General features: G+C 35.5%; 1 protein-coding gene across 1 annotated transcript; it reads left to right on the top strand.

Moving 5' to 3' along the window:
- Positions 1-6719: 6719 nt before the first annotated feature.
- On the top strand, positions 6720-11976 carry LOC120129792 (GTPase-activating protein GYP7-like). The gene is made up of 9 exons (XM_039147207.1): positions 6720-6809; positions 6906-7003; positions 9362-9458; positions 10087-10193; positions 10282-10421; positions 10510-10608; positions 10695-10817; positions 11002-11090; positions 11845-11976. Exons 1-9 carry the CDS (start codon positions 6720-6722, stop codon positions 11974-11976), a joined length of 975 nt encoding a protein of 324 aa, XP_039003138.1.
- Positions 11977-19512: the final 7536 nt, after the last annotated feature.

Raw genomic sequence — 19512 nt, 5'->3', positions numbered from 1 at the left:
TGGGTACCACATGAACAATATCGATACTATTCATATAGTATCGATACTTTGTATGTGAAAATTAGTTTTGTGCTCAAATTCACTTTAAATGGACTTCAAATTATTTTTGAAAACTTTTGAATAGTTTGAACAAATTCAATTCAAGTCCAAAAACATTTTGCCTTAATTTGTTATATCAAAATATTATAAAACATGGTTCAACACTATTTGATTGGTATAAAAGTAATTGTCCATACTGACCATTCATAAATTAAGTATTTATTTGCTAAGAAAGATGCCAAAACTCATTTAATTAGTTGGATATTACTTTCGTAAGGTTTTTATATTAAGATCAAGGATATGAAAGGATCAAAAAACAAGTTGCTGACCACTTGTCAAGGTTAGAAAGAAGCAACGGAGATGATGATTCACTTGAGATCCATGACGCATTCCCGGATGAGTAGGTGTTAGTTGCCACGACGACACAATGGCACGCTGATTTAGTATATTTTCTAGTTTGTGATATTTTACCTCATGGACTTTCTCATCAAGGGAAGAAGCTTTTCTGACATGATGCTAAGCATTATTATTGGGACAAGAGCTTTTTGTTTAAACATTGTGCAGATAAGGTCATAAGACGATGCGTTCCAGAGGGGGAGGAGCAAAGTGTGCTTTGACAATGTCATTCTTCACCTTATGGGGGCCATTTTGGAGGAACGTGCACCGCTGCCAAAGTCTTACATTCTAGTCCATATTGGCCCACTCTTTATAAAGATGCCCAATAATTCTACAAGCAGTGTGATCATTGTCAACGCACGGGCAATATTTTAAGACGACATGAGATGCCATTGCATAATATTCTTTAAGTTGAGTTGTTCAATGTGTGGGGTATCGATTTTATGGGACCCTTTCCATTCTCATTCAAAAATTTATACATCTTACTCGTTGTCAACTACGTGTCTAAATGGGTTGAGGAAGTTGTAATTCCTAGAAATGATTCTAAGATCGTATAAAGGTTCTTGCAGAAAATGATATTCACACAATTTAGAATGCCAAAGACAATCATCAGCGGGAATGACAAGCATTTTAACAACAAAATGATTGCCAAGATATTGCAACGTTTTGGAGTGACACACAAAATTGCCACAACATATCACCCGCAGACAAACGGGAAGGCCGAAATCTCCAACTTTGAACTGATGATTATCCTAGAGAAGGTTGTCAATCCATCTCGTAAGGATTGGTCTTTAAGAATTGATGATGCACTTTGGGCTTACCGCACAACATTCAAGACACCCCTAGGCATTTCTCCCTATAGACTTATCTATGGCAAGGCTTGCCACCTTCCGGTGGAAATCAAGCATAAGGCATTTTGGGCCATCAAAACAGTGAACATGGATTGAGAAAGTGCATGGCAAAAAGGCTTACTGGACCTCAACGAGATATCTGAATTTCGTGACTTAGCTTACAAAAATACAAGGATCTATAAAGAGAAAATGAAACGTTGGCATTACAAGAAGATATTGTTGCGACAATTTTTGCCAGGACAATTAGTAATTCTTTTCAATTCTCGGTTAAAACTCTTTCTAGGAAAACTGAAATTGAGATGGTCCAGGCCATTTGAGGTAGTAAAATCTTTCTCCTATGGTGTCTTAATAATCAAGTCAACCACTTATGGACATGAGTTTAAGGTTAATGGACAACGATTAAAGCACTACGTCGATACCCATGTTGAGCGTGACAAGGAAGTGGTTACCCATGGAGATGCATGAATATGCTCTCCTTAGATATTTTTATTTATTTTTAATTTTTTTATTATTTTAATTTATTCGGATTTTTCTTTTTAAGTTTCACTTGCATTATTATTTATTTAAGCCTTTATATGTTTTATTTAGATTTTCTCTTTATTTAATATTTATCTTTTTGTTTTGTTTTTAGGATAAAAGTTCAAGAAAATGAGGAGTTGGATTTAAATAAGGAGTTTATAATTTGAAGAGATTAATGGGATAATCCTATTTAATACTCCTTACACCAATACAAAAGGATTTTGAATGGACCACCAGCAACACGCTCCCAACCACCGCAAGCTAGCAAGCAAAATCAAACAAACGGCTCGAATGACACTCATCAGTCAATGTGAAGACCTTTTTAACTAACTCATTTTCTTTGCATTGCATTGAGGACAATGCTTCTCTTGAGTTTGGGGGTTGTTTTATAATTAGTTGCATTCATTTAGTCATCCAATATAGTTGCAAATAGCTTCATATATTACTTGCCATGACTTTTACTGGATTAAACTGCTTAGACTTGTCGAATATCCAATGATGAATTTTTTCACTGCACTTAATTGGTTGAACATTTAATTTTAGGTTTTGCACGGACATTACTTAGAATTTTGCTACTATGCTAAATATAATTTGACACGATTGTGACTTGTTGTTTAAGGGATACTTAGTGAACTTAGATTGCATAAAAATTGGGTAAATTGAAAAGAAAATTAAGAAAATATAATTTCTTGCTAGAGGTGCCTGAAACCAGCTCTAGTTGTTATACGTTAAAGAATTCCTAGAGGTACCCAAAATCGGCTCTAGTTGTTACACATTCAAGAATCGCTAGAGATGCCCGAAACTAGCTCTAGTCGACTAAATTTGTTTACTTTGCTAGAGGTGCCCGAAATTGGCTCTAGTAAAAAAAAAAATCCCTGATAATTAATTTGATAAAACCTATTCTTCAAATGGGATCTTATTAGTTGACTTGTACACAACTACACACACATTATCACGAGCATCGTAGTTTGATTCCGAGGAATTTCTATGCTATCTGAAAAAATCAAAAGGTCGTCATATTCTATGCCACGATTTTGAAGATTAAATTCAAGATGAAGCATGGTTTTTATGGTCGAGGTCTTGGCAGGTAATTGTTAGTTTTGCATTGCTTGAGGACAAATAATAGTTCGAGTTTGGGGCTGTCTTAAGATAAAAGTACTATATTTTATACCATTTTACCCATAATTATTGCTAGATCTAAGCTCATTTTAGTTTCATTTTAGTAATTCATGCATGATTTCATAATTTTCTTCACCTTTAAGTTTGATATTACATTTTGGTTGGTTTTCATGGAAAGATGTTGCTGGTATGTGTAAATTTGTTTAGATTAGAAATTACCTTGGGAAACAGGAATTGTCGTAGCAATTGAAGCTGATTTTTGAAGGTCCACCTCATTCAAGAATATCACGACAAAAAGAGGATGAGCCCTAAAAATTTGGATTTCCACGCAAAATTTAAAGAGGAGAAGAAGTCTAAATTGCAAGGAAGTTTAAGGATATAGATAAAAGAGAATTAATACCTCTTTTATTCCAATTAAAATTCATCATCATCAACAACCAATTTAACCTAATACTCTCCGATAAATAATAAATGAATCACAATCTGCAAAAGGGCGAAAAACTTGAGAGAGAAAGGCTGAGCGTCTTCTTCTTCTTTGTTTCTTATTGATTCATGTTGGGAAATTTTTATTTTGTATTTCTTTTGCACCTATCCATGAACTAAACTCAATTGGCTTGGGTTATTGGATTTTTTTGGTTGTGAAAATTTTTAGATTTTTTAAGTTCTTGATTGCAATTTAAGTTCATAGTTTGTTCATTCTTGGTTCATTAATTGATTTCTAGTGAATTGGGAGAGAATCTTGAAATTTATCCATTTATCTAATATATGGAGAGTTAGATTCAAGAAACGAATGGGTATGATCTTCATTCAAACGAAACGTTGGTGAAGATTAATCCATCTTAGGGATTAGATTCGAATTTCAATGACTAAAAGGAGTGCAAGATTAGTTGTTGTTCATCCATGATTAACGTAGGGATGTATCACCAAGGCATGCACAAGTGACCAGTTCTTTGAGTTAGGGATAACAAAAAGACATTGAAGAACACTTCGATGAGCTTTGAAGGGAGGAACCCAATTACTAAGGCAATTGAATCAAGTTCAGTTGTCAAGGCAATCAAGTTGCCTCGTCAATCAATTACCCAAACTATCCAAACAGTCATCACACTGTAACTCACGGTAACCCGACATGCTCTCTTATTCGACCACAATATACTTTTATTTACTTGTTCATTTATTTTTATTGTTAATTCAAACTCATACTATCACCAATTTATTCCTTTTTATAGTGCAAGAAGTTAGAACAGAGTTATACAGATCCCTATGGAGACTATTTATTATATACTACAACTTGCGATGTGCATACTTGCACCAATTGCGAAGCACTTAAACTACGCAACAAGTTTTATTTGGTCAACTAGAGCCAGTTTCGAGCACCTTTAGTGATTCTTGAATGTGTAACAACTAGAGTTGGTTTCAGGCACCTCTAGCAATTCTTTAATGTATAACAACTAGAGCTGGTTTCGGTCACCTCTAGCAAGAAATTATTTTCTTAATTTTCTTGCCAATTATTGGACGGGTTTCATAACTAATATCGTTTGGACCATTGGGAATGGAGCTACGGCTCAATTTCTCGACGACACGTGGAATCACTCTTTAGGTCCCTTTGAACACTACCTTCCTGCTTAGATTTTTTGTGTGACCAATTACACTTTCAATGATGTCACGACTAGCACAGGTCAGTGGAATTTCAACGTTCTGTGCTCCTTTTTCCCTGATCAGGTTGTTCAACGCATTAAAAGTGTTTGTTGCCGTGATCCCAATGAAAAGAGTGATGCGTGTATCTGGAAAAAAATATAAATCACAATTTGACGTTAAAGTCACCTATCTTAGCCTTTGTGAAGATAATTGGGATCCAAGATCCTCAATTTGGAGAGACATCTGGCATTTCTCGGTGCCTCAACGTATTAGATGTTTTCTTTGGCTCGCCTATCGTGAGAAAATTCTTTCTAATGCTGAGAGATTCAAGCGGGGTATTGCTGACGATGCCCACTGCCATCACTGCCCATGCATGCTTGAGACTTGCCTTCACTCTTTGTGATTGTGCACATGTCAAGTCTCTTTGGAAGCGAATCCTCCCTCCAACTATGGAGCGTTCTTTTTTCGTTATGGACATCAAAACTTGGCTTCATAGGAATGTTACTTCCAGCATGGTTCACCCAACCTGGGGTATCCCTTGGAAAATCATCTTTGCTGCTTTCGCATGGAAAATTTGAAAGGCTATAAATGACTCTGTGTTCAATATTGTCACCCTTTCTGACTTGGAGATCATGCGCTCGAGCATCACCTGGGCCATGTATTTCAATGACTGCTTAATTATCCACCCTCTTAACTCTTTCCTTCAACAGGTTCATAAGCATTGGAAGGCACAAGATGCTGGTTGGTGCTCCATTAATGTCGATGCAACCGTCTCCCTTTCAACTAGCAAAGGGTCGATTGGTGGTCTCATTTGCGGCAATGAAGGCAACTGGATCATTGGCTTCCATAAAGCGGTGGGTGACCTCGATGTCCTCCAAGCAGAACTCTGGGCTATCCATGAAGGTCTCCACTTCACTTGGAATTATGGTTTTGAACTGCTTGAAGTCCAGTCTGATTCTCAACAAGCTGTCCACCTTTGCAAACTCTTACCTTTCTTTAGTAAGAGCCAGGGTTTTAAATTACGGTCGCGGTAGCGTTTTTGGTTATTTCGAATTTATCGTGATTGCGGCCGTCACGGACGCTATTACGGCCGTCGCGGGTAACTCGAAAGGCGGCGAAACCACTATATCACGGCCGAAATCGCGGTCGCGGACCGTTTTTAAAACTCTGGTAGGAGCTATCGCCCAAATTCAAAGCAATGCTTAGATGACAGATATGAAATGGATCCCCCGAGAGGCAAATAGGCCTGTCGATGCCCTCGCCAAGCTCCCCAACGAACATATGGACGAACTAACAACTTTGGAAGACCCCCTGGTCTGCAGCGACTCCTGCGTAGAGATCGTTTGGATCCTGCTTTGCAAACCCCTCTTAGTTAGGCTTCTAGTCGTTTTATATTAAAAAAACTAATAATTCAAAAATATTATTATATTAATTTTATGATTATTTTTTAAAATATATTTTTAGTAGTGTTAAGTATTTTTATTTTGGAGTATTATTTAGTGCATAAAAAATAGGGTAAATTACAAGTTAAGTACCTAAACTATAAATGATACGTTTTAATACCTAAACTTTTAATTTTTTAAAATAATACCTAAAGTTTAGTTTTTATTTCATTTTAGTACCCTACAGTAAAAAAATTTAATTTTTTTGTTTCATGTTAGTACCCTTTCAAAATTTAACGTTAAATTTAAAAAAAATAAAAAATTTAGATTCTAAAACGGACAAAAACTAATAATTTAGGTTTTAAATGCATAATTTACCCTAAACAAAATAAAGTGGTAGTTAAAAATTTTAGACCAAAAGACAGAGAAATAAGAGGGGAAGACCAATAAAATAAGCGCATAAAATGGCGTTTAGTGTCCTATTTGTATGTGAGTAGATCACGGCTGCTGCCACCAGCACCACCGCCACCGCCAGCACCACCGCACACCAAACAATCCCATCATGAACCCCAGAAATTAATTTTCAAGGAAAAAGGGTAAATTCCCAAAGAAAATATAGGATTCTTTTTGGTTCTTTGAAGAACTTGAATTGGCTGGACCCTCCGTTTTCTGAACCTTCTCCTTCACTCCCATTGATTTTACTTTCTGGATGGCTCTGCAGAAAAATTGTAAAGAAAACCCCTTTTTTCCCTTTGATTTTGTTTAGTTTTCTTGGTAAATGTGGGGAGCTCCTGGAGAAGCTGCTGATTCTTATTATAAAGTACGGCCTGAATGCACTGATGTTCCTATAACCAGATTCAAGATCAAGGTTTTCTTTTCTTGTAAACAGAATATAGCTTTCCTTTTGCTTTATTATTGGTTTTAGTTCGATCGAGTTCTTGCTTACCTGAATTTATTCTATTAGAGTAGTTCTCACTTGGATCTGATCTTGAATTTCTACGTGTGTAAAATGGTGTTGTCAAGTGTTTTAGGCAATGAGCTCGATGTAGATTGTGGTTTCTTGTATGATCAATTCACTGTCAAGCTCTGCTACAAGGATTATATGAAAGAACTTAGAAAATAAATCGAGAATACTTGTTTCGGACATATTTGTATCCCGCATTCATCTCGAGTGGATGACATTGAAAAGAAGTTTGGTCCACCCTTTCTCTGCTTTGATCCGTTCATCATTGATCATATCATATAGTTTGTTTGAACTGAAACGAGTAATAATTAGAGATGACAATGGAAAATTGACTTGCATAATGGACAAAAGTACATTGATTGATACCGGTGCTCTTGCCGAATTGCTATGGCTATTAAGGAAGGAGTAATTTTGACTAAAGCAATGATTTGGAAAAGTTGATGGTACATAAATATGAATGAAACTATAAGTTTATATTTAAGACATTGTTTAAATTGAATGTTTATATTTAAGACGTTACACAAGCATAGTATTTTTGTTGCGAATTCTACGGACGTTACGTAACGTGTTGCCGCTGTAGCGGGTGTGATCTCTTCCTCAAAAATCACAATACGTCTAAAATATTATATTTATACATTTTACAGTTATCTTTTAATATAGTAATATTAATATACTCTTTTAATATTTTATTTTGAAAATAAAAATTTAATTTCATAGATAAAAATTTATTAAAAAATATAAATCATAGAAGTGCTATCATACTAGATAATGTGTAATAACAATTATAATGTTAATGAATAATATATAAACAATATAACTAAAATCATATCAAATTTTTATATTGTAACATAAAAATGTTCGTTTTACATAACTTAGAAAGAAAGAAATACATAACTACAAATATAAAAATTATATATCTTACAATTCACCGCCAAAATGAATGGCGTGATGGATCTAAAGCATTTCTATCTTCGTCGTTGTCTTGGTTTTGATTCCTTCCTATTCCATGTGAAGAAGACATTAGATTATGTGCGTCATAAGATGCATCATTAGTAGGAAACACGTATGATAAATGATGACAAAAAAATCAATAGCTTGGATTTCGTTCAAAGTAAGGTGGATAACATGAATTTGGTTGGTAATAATTAGAACCATGAGATGATTCACTAATTTCATTATCATTTATAACTGAACTATATGATGATGAGCCTGTAAATGAATCATAAAAGTGTTCCATCATCCTCCTATGAGTTCTATCATCACCATTTCTTCTATTTTGTGATGCATTTGTTTTGTACAAACCTGAATTATCATCTAAGGATATCTAGACGTACATTGATCTCCATGAAAAGCAGTAGAATAAATGTGTTCAAATTCTAGTTGGTATGTACTTTCATTATCATCACCATAATCATCACAATCACTACCATCATCGTCGTCGTCGTCATCATCATCGTCAACGTCGTCATCTATTACTTTTTTTTTGTCTCTTACACATACACTATCAAAGAATATATTCTTTTTTTTTTAATTTTAAGTATAATTTTATTTATTTATTTATTTATTTGCATTATTCAGATCCCAAATTATGTAACTATGCCTATCAATTATTTGTTTTTCTACGCCTCTACCTCTACACGCACATATCATCACTTTTTTATTTTGTCAAGGAATATATTCATTTTTTATTTTATTTATAATATTATTTATTTATTTATTCTTTATATTATAGATTAGATAAATTTTTTATAGTTTCATAATAGATAAAATACATATACTATTATAGTATTATAAAGTAAATTTCTGTCTTATACAAAACTTATATAATAATAAATAAACATATAATTATGATATTTAATGTTAATATAAAAATTTAATTTAAAATTAATCATGTCAATTTTAGATATGAGAAAAATTCAATTTAAATTTAAATTAATTTAATTTTAAAATAACATTAATAAATAATTTAATTAATTCAAATTTAAGTAAATAATTTTAAACATAATTATTACGATATTATTAATGATATATATTTATAATCCAATTTTAAAAATTAAATTAGAACAATTTATCTATGTAATTTAACATTTCAAATAATTTAAAGTTTGTGGCAGCATTGCGGCGTAATTTATATCGTGTTGCGGTGTTACGTAATGGTTTTTTACCGCAACAATCGTGATGCGGTTCTCTTATCGTGTTGCGCCGATATTACGTCGCGTTAACCTTAAAAATGTTACGATGCGGGCGTTACGTTACGTTGCGGACACAATTTAGTACTATGTATACAAGGTGTGTTCGTTTAATAGCTAAAACTTCTGCTTCTGTTTTAGAAGAACATCGATTTTTATATATATTTGTTGATTTTGCAAATGAAGTTGAGTTCTGCAGTAATTGTAAAAAGGAAAACGTTGCTTTGATTCGATAAAGATGCTTTTCTTGTTTATTCGCTTGTGCAGCCTGGCAAAACTCTTAAGTGCAAGAAAATGGCAAGCTGCATTTTCTCCAGATGGGCATCTGGATATCAGAAAAACTCTACGTAGAATCCAACGTGGGGTAAGTGCATAATTGTAAAAAGGAAAATGTTGATTGTTCTAGTGGGATGAGGCACTAGGTCTCTTAAGCAAGGTCAGGGGTTCGAATCCTGGTGTTTGCAAATTGAACAAACTGGGCTGGGAGAGTCGCCCTCGCCTCTGCGATACCCGATCTGGATTAGTCTGTCAATAGATCGGATACAGGTGATTAATTCAAAAAAAATTCCAAAGTAATTTATTTGAAATCATGGCCATCAAAATCTGTCTCAAAGGCTACATCGAGGATCGGGTTTCACCTTTTGACTAGTACTGTTTCCACCTACAATTTAGTTTTTCAGCAGGTCTTGGATGCAGTCAATGAATAGAAATGTTCTAGTAAGCAAAGTACGAATTCACATGTAGATTTTTCCCGTTTGTTTTAAAAAATTGGTGAGAAAAGGTCTGGATATCAATAGTGAAATTGCCGATCCCTCTACAATTCGGCTTGTAAATGAGCAAGCATAGTCTATCCATCAATGCAGAATAACAGAAACAAATACGTTAATGAGTATCCTGTGTAATTTATGTTTATGTGTACATGCACATAGCTATACTTATTTGTTTTTGCCTCTTATCTATTGTCATTATTTTCCTTTTGTTTGCAAACATAGGGGATACATCCATCAATTAGAGGAGAAGTTTGGGAGCTTTTGCTTGGCTGTTACGATCCGGAGAGCATATTTGATGAAAGGGATCAAATACGGGAAGGTAATCCATTGTTCCCACCTTGTATCAGTTTTCTGCCGGGGCCTCTTTCCCCATCGGGGGATCATGCTGAGTGTTGTTTTCTCACTTCATTTCCTTAGGGTGCAACACGCCAGATGGAAGAACGAATGTTGCGAAATCTTTCCCGTTATTGGAAGTGGGAAATATATCACAGCACCTGTCATCACTGATGATGGTCAGCTCATTCAAGATCCTTTAGTGCTTTCAGAGATAAATCCAGGCAAGATACCGGCGCTGTACCTTTTTTTCTAAATAGTAGTCGCTGAAAGTGAAATAAACCAGGCTTTAATACGTGATCGATTATCCAGGTACGGATGCTAATAATGCTGACATGGTGAACACGCTACTTCCTCGTTGTCCTTTTGATAAGAAAGTAATCCAGTGGTTGCTTACATTACATCAAATAGGTTGTTTATTGCTTTAGACTTCAAATGCTTGCGTTGCTTTCTTGTCTTAGTCGTGACCGTGGTTCTCGTATTAATGTTTATGTCAGTTCTTGATGTTATTCGCACCGACAGGACTTCAGTATTCTACGAGAAACAAGAGAATTTGTCGAAACTTTGGGATATTCTCTCCGTTTATGTCTGGATAGATACGGATGTAGGCTATGGTCAAGGCGAGTAATTTCTTTTCTAAAACAACGATTATAGTTTCTATTTGTTGGTTGCATTACTCGATCTTTTCGTTTTTTTAAAGTGTCGTGTGTGATGCATATCTGTACACGGGTATGGGTATATGACCCTCCAAGGATCCGCCAAATGCTATTTCCGATAGTTGAATTCAATTATAATGTTAAGCAGGAATGAGTGATCTTTGCTCTCCCATGATTATTCTTCTTGAAGACGAAGCTGATGCGTTTTGGTGCTTTGAGCGTCTGATTCGCAGATTGGTACGTTTACTTTCATTTTAGTTTATCACATAAACCATGGCAGCATGATGCTTATCTTTTCATGTGCACTAGGTCTATTTATGATCACAAGATGTATGATTTTTTATACGCCATTTTAAATCTTAAAGCGAGGAAATTTCAGATGCACCGAAAATTCTGTAGGGGTCGAGACACAACTCGGTTATTTAGCCGTTGTAACTCAAGTTATTGATCCGAAACTTCATCACCATTTTGGTATGAAAAGAAATTCATTTCTTTTGTTCTTTAGTTTTATACATTGTGCTGTCTTCAGCTCTATTTTTCTCACTCTTCATTTTTCAAATATCAATGTCTTACTATCCTGACACGGATTTTGAGGATACGATTCTCCAAATACCGGGAAATCTTGAAAAACAATTTAACATTCCTATGGCAGACATGTATCGATATTCGTCGCTAACACCTAAGTTTGAGTAACATAGTTCTTCGAACATTTTAGTAACAACATAACGTTGCTCTCCAATATCGTTTTAAAGAAACACTGGGTGGAGGTAACTATGTCTTTGCTTTCCGGATGCTAATGGTTTTGTTTCGTCGAGAGTCTTAAACCATATTCGGTTAAGCAGGTAGTTGGTTGTAGGTTAATTATAACCAACCTTGCAGCAGCTCATTGATAGCTTTAAATAGCTGCACATCTCTGTAAATGAATTGTGAATACAGGTTTCAAGTTTTAGCATTCTTTTTCTTGTTCATTCTTTCTAAGCTTCATCTATAGTTAACACGGTATCATTCGCCGTTAGATCCTGAAAAAGCTTTGATGTGTGCTATTCTTTCTCCTTTCTTGCTTTCTGGTTCTTGTTTGTCTTCGAAGAACAGTCATGGTCTAAGGCATTACAATGATAGTTGAGGATGAGCAGCTGACAGAAGCCAACTCGCATACATTCGCTAATAAAAGAATCAATGTATGCTTAACTGACTCGAACTACCTTCTTTGGAAGCAACAAGTGATTTCACAATCAGAGGGCTCAGACTTGAAAGCTTTCTTGATGAATCCATGGTGGTTCTAGTAAAATTGATACTCAACGAGGCTGGAGAGTAGACTGTTAATCCAGCTCATCTTCGGTATGTTAAGCAAGACAACTCTTTGGCTTCTTGGCTTCTTTCCACTGTTAGCACCAACATTATGCCTCAATTGGTTGGTGCTGAATCCACTGCTGCAGTCTGGAATGCCATCACCAGGCTGTATTCCAAACTGTCTACCACAAAAATAATGGCCTTGCATTATCGCCTTAGATCGATGAAGAAAGGCTCTCAGTCTATGAGAGACTACACCATGGACATTAAAGAAATATGTGATCTCTTGGCCACGTGTGGTAATCCCATTTCAAACATTGATCACATTGCCACCATTCTTAATGGACTACCAGTCGAATATGAGCCAACGATGGCTGCGATAACTGCAAGCAGAGATCCATTTGCCCTCAATAATGTGGTATCAATTCTTATTGATGCTGAGTCACACCTTGATGACTCATCAAGGTTCCCAATAGGTGTTAATTTCACACGCTACAACACCAACCAGGTCTCCGATGCTCAACAGTACAAGAATCGTGGGACTTCTAAGCCCAACAGCACCACGAATAACAAGTATAAAGGAAGACGTAAGAAGCAGTGTCAGTTGTGTGGAAAGCTAGGTCATCTAGTTGACAGGTGCAGGCAAATACGTGTTCATGCTTTCCCCATACATCTGACTACCATTACAATCCCTTTGTAAGTGCCAGTGCAGGAGATTAAGATGTATCTGCCATTGAGCCAAATGACAATGTGCAGGTCAATGCGTTAATGGCTAATGGTCCTTTGAATCATGCAAAATGGTTTCTTGATTTAGGAGCCACACACCATGTGACTGGCACCACCTCTACATTCTCGAGCAAGCAAGCATACAATGGCAATGGTATGGTTCATCTAGGAGATGGTTCCACTATTCCAATTATTCATATTGGTAGAAATGCTTTAAAAACAGTCTCTAGGGATCTCTTGCTTGATCAAATACTACACGTTCCAAATATTAACAAGAATTTCTTATCAATTTCGAAATTCACTCAAGACAACTCAATTTTCTTTGAATTTCACAAAAATGCTTGTTATGTTAAGGATGAAAGCACATGAGTCGTGTTGGTAGAAGGGAAGTTTGATGGAGGACTGTACAGTTTTGATTATCAGACTATGCAAGGAGCAGCAACACTCAACAACACTGTTGTTAGAAATACCAATGAATATTGGTTGTGGCATAAGAGGCTAGGTTATCCAACAGCTGAGGTGGTAATGAAAACCCTCAATAAGAGACTAAGTGTAGACAAAAGTGAGGTTTGTGCAGCCTGTCAGATGGGAAAAAGAAAAACTCAGCCCTTTCCTTTGTCACAAACTGTGTACAAACAACCTTTCGAGTTAGTTAAAGTTGATGTATGGGGCCCTACTCTTATTGTTTCTAGTGGTTTCAAATACTTTGTGAGTTTTGTAGATTTGTACTCAAGAAACAGCTGGGTCTATTTGTTAAGGAAGAAAAGTGAAGTTATTGTTTCTTTTGAAATGTTTTCAGCCTTGGTTTCTAATCAATTTAAAACTACAATCCTTGCTTTACAAATAGACAATAGAGAAGTGTTTCGGTTTCTGGGAGTTGTCTCACATAAACTAGGTGTTAAGCTCAGTAAATCATGCCCACATACCTCACAACAAAATGGGGTGGTGGAAAGGAAACATAGGCACATAGTAGAAACTGCTTTGACTCTACTAGAAGAAGCTTCAATGCCTCTAACCTTTTGGTCTCATGCAGTTCTCAATGCAGTATACCTCACCAAAAGGATTCCCTCCAAGAACCTTGGTAATGTGTCTCCTTATCAGAAGCTATATAACAAGCCTCTTGATTACAGGTTTTTTAAAATTTTTGGATGCCAGTGCTTTCCTAATCTTAGGATGTTCAATACACACAAATTGGATTTTCGATCCAAGGCTTGTGTCTTCCTAGGGTACTCTCCTATGCATCATGGTTATCAATGCATGGATGATCATGGAAGAATTTATGTTTCTAGGAGTGTGGTGTTCAATGAAAGCATCTTTTCTTTTACTCACAAGGCAGCAGCTTGCAGTAGAAGTGGTAATAAAGCAGTTTGATCAAGGGTCATTCCATTTGTTTTCAGTCCGCACGAGCAAGCCAGGACTACCCCAAGGTCAAGTGTTAATACTAGGGTTAGTACTGGTCAAACAATTGAAGCAAGCAGTGCAGGTCAACCTACAGCTACAAGCAATGAACTGTATGTGCATACTGAAGAACAGTCAATAAATAATGAATAGGGCTCTCATGCTCTTGGATCTGCTGCCTATGCATCTTCTCAGTATGAACAAACTGCATCTTCTTAGTATGAACAATATGTCTCTAGTGAGCAAGCTCAAAATCAAGAAAATGTTTCAGATGCTAGAATGACCAACACTCACGCTATGATAACTCGAAGCAAGCACGGGATTTTTAAGCCAAAAATCTACTCAGTTCAATGTAAGGAAGTGCCTGGTGATATTCGAGTTGCTCTCAAAGATGATGACTGGAGGATGGTTGTTATGGCTGAATACGCTGCACTTATTAGCAATAATACGTGGGACATTGTGGAGTTACAAACTGGTAGGAAAGCCATTGGCTGCAAAGGGCTCTTCAAGGTGAAGAAGAATGCTGATGGCTCAGTAGAAAGATTGAACGCCAGACTGGTTGCCAAGGGGTATTCCCAAATACCAGGCTATGATTTTATGGACACATTCAGTCTTGTTGATATGATCTCGATTATGTGTTTCGAGCCATATACGATGTTGCCCAATTATGATTCTAGTAAGAACTTCGCAGTTCTTTGATTGAAGACTGAAAATGTACAAACAACGTTATAAGAAGGGAAATATGTATATATAAATATGTGTATGAAAGTAATGGAAATGATAGAGTAAAGTTGAAGTGGATTGTAAATGAAAGAAGTGTGGTGGTGATAATGGTTGAATGAATGTAACAAAAATGGTGAAGGATGTTTGTGGTTGGCGTGGAGAATGATAGTAATTCAAAGGATGGATTGTGACCCTCTAACTATATATGAGTTAGGAATCGACAATATAATAAAGATGGAATCGAAGTGATAGAGGGTGGAACGTGACCCACTAGCTATAGTAGAGCTAGGAACCAACGCTATAACAAGATGAAATGGATGAAGGCTTCAAGACTGACAAGAAACCGATAGAGTCTAATCCAAGAACTAAAATGAAAGAAGTCTTTCAAATTATTTTCATAAATCAAATTGTGTGTACAAATGATACCAAAGGTGCCTATTTATAATATTTCTAAGAAGCATATGAAAAGACTCAAAAGATGATAACATTCTCATCAATTTAGCAATAAAATGCACTTGAATGTTTTGTCTTCTTATCTTCAAAGTTGGATGAATATTCTAGATCATTTTGGGGATGAATCTAGATATTTTGAAGCTGAATATGGCCTTAATTTCGTCCAAGAAGGAGGGGTGACTCTTGGGCTGCATTGCTTTGCTTGCAAATGGAAGAAAATAGGTTAAATGAAGTCATATGATGAATGTGGACATCCTACATGTCCAAATCAGCTTGCCTCTTGAAATTCCTTGCTGATTTTATCACTTAATTTGATGATTAAATGAAATAAAATCAGCCTTCATTGCTTGTTCATTGGTAGCATGTGAATAGCCTTCAAAGAATGATAAGTAAGACTTGAATAAGTGAATTATGAAGGATTGAATGCATTGTCTCTCCAAGGATATGAACAGCCCTTGGTTTGAATGATTAAATCAGCCCTTGGTTTGGATGATTAAATCAACCCTTGGTTTGGATGATTAAATCAGCCTTGAATGCTTTGAATTTGGCGAATAAATATGGCCATCAATTGCTTGTCTCCTGGTTGAAGATGAAAGGACTCTTCCTTGGCTCAAACTCATCCAAATCATCCTTGTATAAAATTCCCGTAATGAAAATTCCAGCCTGCATTGTCTTCAGTAAATCGATCATATCTCAAGCTCCTGTTATCGGATTGAGGTGATTCAAAAGGCGTTGGAAAGCTAAGAGATAGAGGAATAATTTCAAATTGGTTTCTAGACCCAAAAACGTATGTATCGCATCCATAATTAGAAGACATTCTGATTGATATTCTTGCATCTGTTGAAATCGTTCAACTTCTCTCATGTACCTAGACACAAAAGTAAGAAATGTTTAAGCTTGAATAAAATAAAATAAAATTTTTTTATGAAAACATATAAAGAGCTAGTTTAATTAATGAACCAGTTTAAATGAATGAACTAGTTTAATTAGTGAACTAGCTTTATTGAGTGAAAGAGGATACTTAAATGAAGTAGCTTCATAAAAACCTACATGCTTTGATGAACTCATGCTTAAAAGAAGTAGCATGCTTATTTATTTATGCAACTTAATGTCATACAAATTTATTAACACTCATGAAAATTCATGAACAAGTAAACGATAAAATCCTCCCTTACACGTGGTTGTTCGTTCTTCACGTCCCAACCTTGAGTATGATGGTGGAGGTTCTTCTTTTGGATTGAAAAAGGCTTTCAAAAATCTAAAATTGGCTTGAAATTCCCAGATTAAGCTCAAATAATCTTCTTGAACCTTCTCGAATGTAAACAACTTGCCTCGATCAAATGATCTCAAGAAGATTGTAGAAAATGATGTAACGCGCATAGTCGGGATCACATCATTCCCTACCTCTTTAAGGTGACTCGTCCTCGAATCAAAAATATCAATAAAAGAACGAACTTCATTGGAAAACAAGAAGGAATCTTTACCATAGGTAGAATAATTCAATTTCGTTCCTCACCCTTGAGAAAGATTCATCTCCAAATTCCAAAGAAACTTATCATCGCAACTGAATACATCAATTCCTTGTTTTTGAATCATCACTCTGAAAAGTAAATCAAAGTTATAGGTAAATAATTCAATAAGAAAAGAAATGGAAAAATCAAACCATGGAGGATGCTTGATGATATTATTGGGCACCGATTCCCTGGTGATAGAAAACTTCATTGGATTCTCCTTTGAAACATGATTAAAGCAAGGACGATGTTCGATCCTCTTTAGGGTTGGCAATGTGTTTGAAATGTCTCTTGAAGTGCTCTTCTCTTCATCCTGCAACAATGAAAATTCAAGAATAGAAGAAGAATGGTTAAGGTTGTTAGTGCTAAATGAAATTTGACTCTCTCTTTTGCACAAAAAATTTCTTTTTCAAACTCATCCTTTACACTCTCATCTTCTTTTTGAATTTCTTTTTCATTGTCACTCATTTTCTCTTTTTCTTCGAAAATCTCCTTTTTCCCCTCTTTTTCACAAAATTCTTTTTCTCTTCTCTCAATGTCTTTTTCAACTCTTATTTCTCTTTCTTTGTTGAAAATATTTCCTTTTTCTAGTTGTTCATGCAATTGTGTTTCTCTGACAAAATTATCAAAAAACACTTGAAGACGAGCTAGACTTTCTGGATTGAAAGATGCAAAATTCCTTGGCTCACTTCGCGTTGAACTTTTGACATTGCTTTTTGTTAGAAAATTAGGGTCCTCCTTGTAAGATCCTCTACTGCAATTGAGTGTAGAACTAGAAAAAGATTGATTGTTGTCTCTCCTTTTTAGTTGTGTTTTGATCTTCGATGGACGAATTTGTGAACAAGAAGGTCGTTCGATCATTCGATCTAATTTCTTTGAGATTGGGTCGAGATGCTTTTGAAACAAACTCCTTATCTCTCGTGTCATGGCTTGCATTTACAAGTTTGGTGAACCACCATCATTTTAGGCGTCACCTCTTGAAATATGAGAATTGACTCTAGAAGTACGAGACATGATTAGTAATAAAAATGAAAAATAGATCTCACCAACAAAAAACCTCACCAATACACTCCAAGAAAAAGTCTCCCCTCTCGTGTTTCACTCGGGATGACTTTTACCCTTAATGCACACTCTTGCCTTTTACCGCTCTTGCTTTCCTTTAAAGTTCTTGTGGAACTCCCTCGAGGTTTACAAGGTGTCTTGTAGACTTCGGCTGAAACAATTTTGGCTTGGTTGGAAAAATGATGTGAGTAAAGAAATAATTGGATACAAGAAAGAACGAATATGAGAATAGGTAAAGAAATCGTAAAGATAATGAAAGAAATGATGAAACAAATACGAAACCTTCTTAATTATTTTTTTCAAATATTGCTCTCGCCCTTTTTAAATTTTTCTTTTCTTTTTTTCAATATTTTTCTGATTTTTTTACTAACACGGGAGAGAGAAAATGATACGACACACTTACTGAATCGGCTAACTCTGATACCAAATGATATGATCCTGATTATGTGTTTCGAGCCATATATGATGTTACCCGATCGTGATTCTAGTAAGAACGTCGCAGTTTTTTGATTGAAGACTGAAAATGTACAAACAACGTTATAAGAAGGGAAATATGTATATATAAATATGTGTATGAAAGTAATGGAAATGATAGAGTAAAGTTGAAGTGGATTGTAAATGAAAAAAATGTGGTGGTGGTAATGGTTGAATGGATGTAACAAAAATGGTGAAAGATGTTTGCGGTTGGCGTGGAGAATGATAGTAATTCAAAGGATGGATTGTGACCCTCTAACTATATATGAGTTAGGAACCAATAATATAATAAAGATGGAATCGAAGTGATAGAGGGTGGAACGTGACGCACTAGCTATAGTAGAGCTAGGAACCAACGTTATAACAATATGAAATGGATGAAGGCTTCAAGACCGACAAGAAACCGATAGAGTTCTAATCCAAGAAATAAAATGAAAGCAGTCTTTCAAAGTATTTCATAAATCAAATTGTGTGTACAAATGATACCAAAGGTGTCTATTTATAGTATTTCTAAGAAGCATATGAAAAGACTCAAAAGATGATAACATTCTCATCAATTTAGCAATAAAATGCACTTGAATGCTTTGTCTTCTTATCTTCAAAGTTGGATGAATATTCTAGATCATTTTGGGGATAAATCTAGATAATTTGAAGCTGAATATGGCCTTAATTTCGTCCAAGAAGGAGGGTGACTCTTGGGGTGCATTGCTTTGCTTGCAAATGGAAGAAAATAGGTTAAATGAAGTCATATGATGAATGTGGACATCGTGCATTTCCAAATCAACTTGTCTCTTCAAATTCCTTGTTGATTTTATCACTTAATTTGATGATTAAATGAAATAAAATCAGCCTTCATTGCTTGTTCATTGGTAGCATGTGAATAGTCTTCAAAGAATGATAAGTAAGACTTGAATAGGTGAATTATGAAGGATTGAATGCATTGTCTCTCCAAGAATATGAACAGCCCTTGGTTTGAATGATTAAATCAGCCCTTGGTTTGGATGATTAAATCAGCCTTGAAT

This window comes from Hibiscus syriacus, unplaced genomic scaffold (assembly GCF_006381635.1).
Source record: "Hibiscus syriacus cultivar Baekdansim isolate YM2019G1 unplaced genomic scaffold, ASM638163v2 tig00110503_pilon, whole genome shotgun sequence".
Classification (NCBI taxonomy): Eukaryota; Viridiplantae; Streptophyta; class Magnoliopsida; order Malvales; family Malvaceae; genus Hibiscus; species Hibiscus syriacus.
Note: the sequence above shows the minus strand (reverse complement) of the source record. Positions and strands in the feature narration are given on the sequence as shown.

Coding starts and splice junctions, on each gene's coding strand:
- LOC120129792 (XM_039147207.1), top strand. CDS start 6,720: ATGTGGGGAGCTCCTGGAGAAGCTGCTGATTCTTATTATAAAGTACGG. Junction 6,810..6,905: donor TAACCAGATTCAAGATCAAG/GTTTTCTTTTCT, acceptor TTATTCTATTAG/AGTAGTTCTCACTTGGATCT. Junction 11,091..11,844: donor AGCGTCTGATTCGCAGATTG/GTACGTTTACTT, acceptor CTTCATCTATAG/TTAACACGGTATCATTCGCC.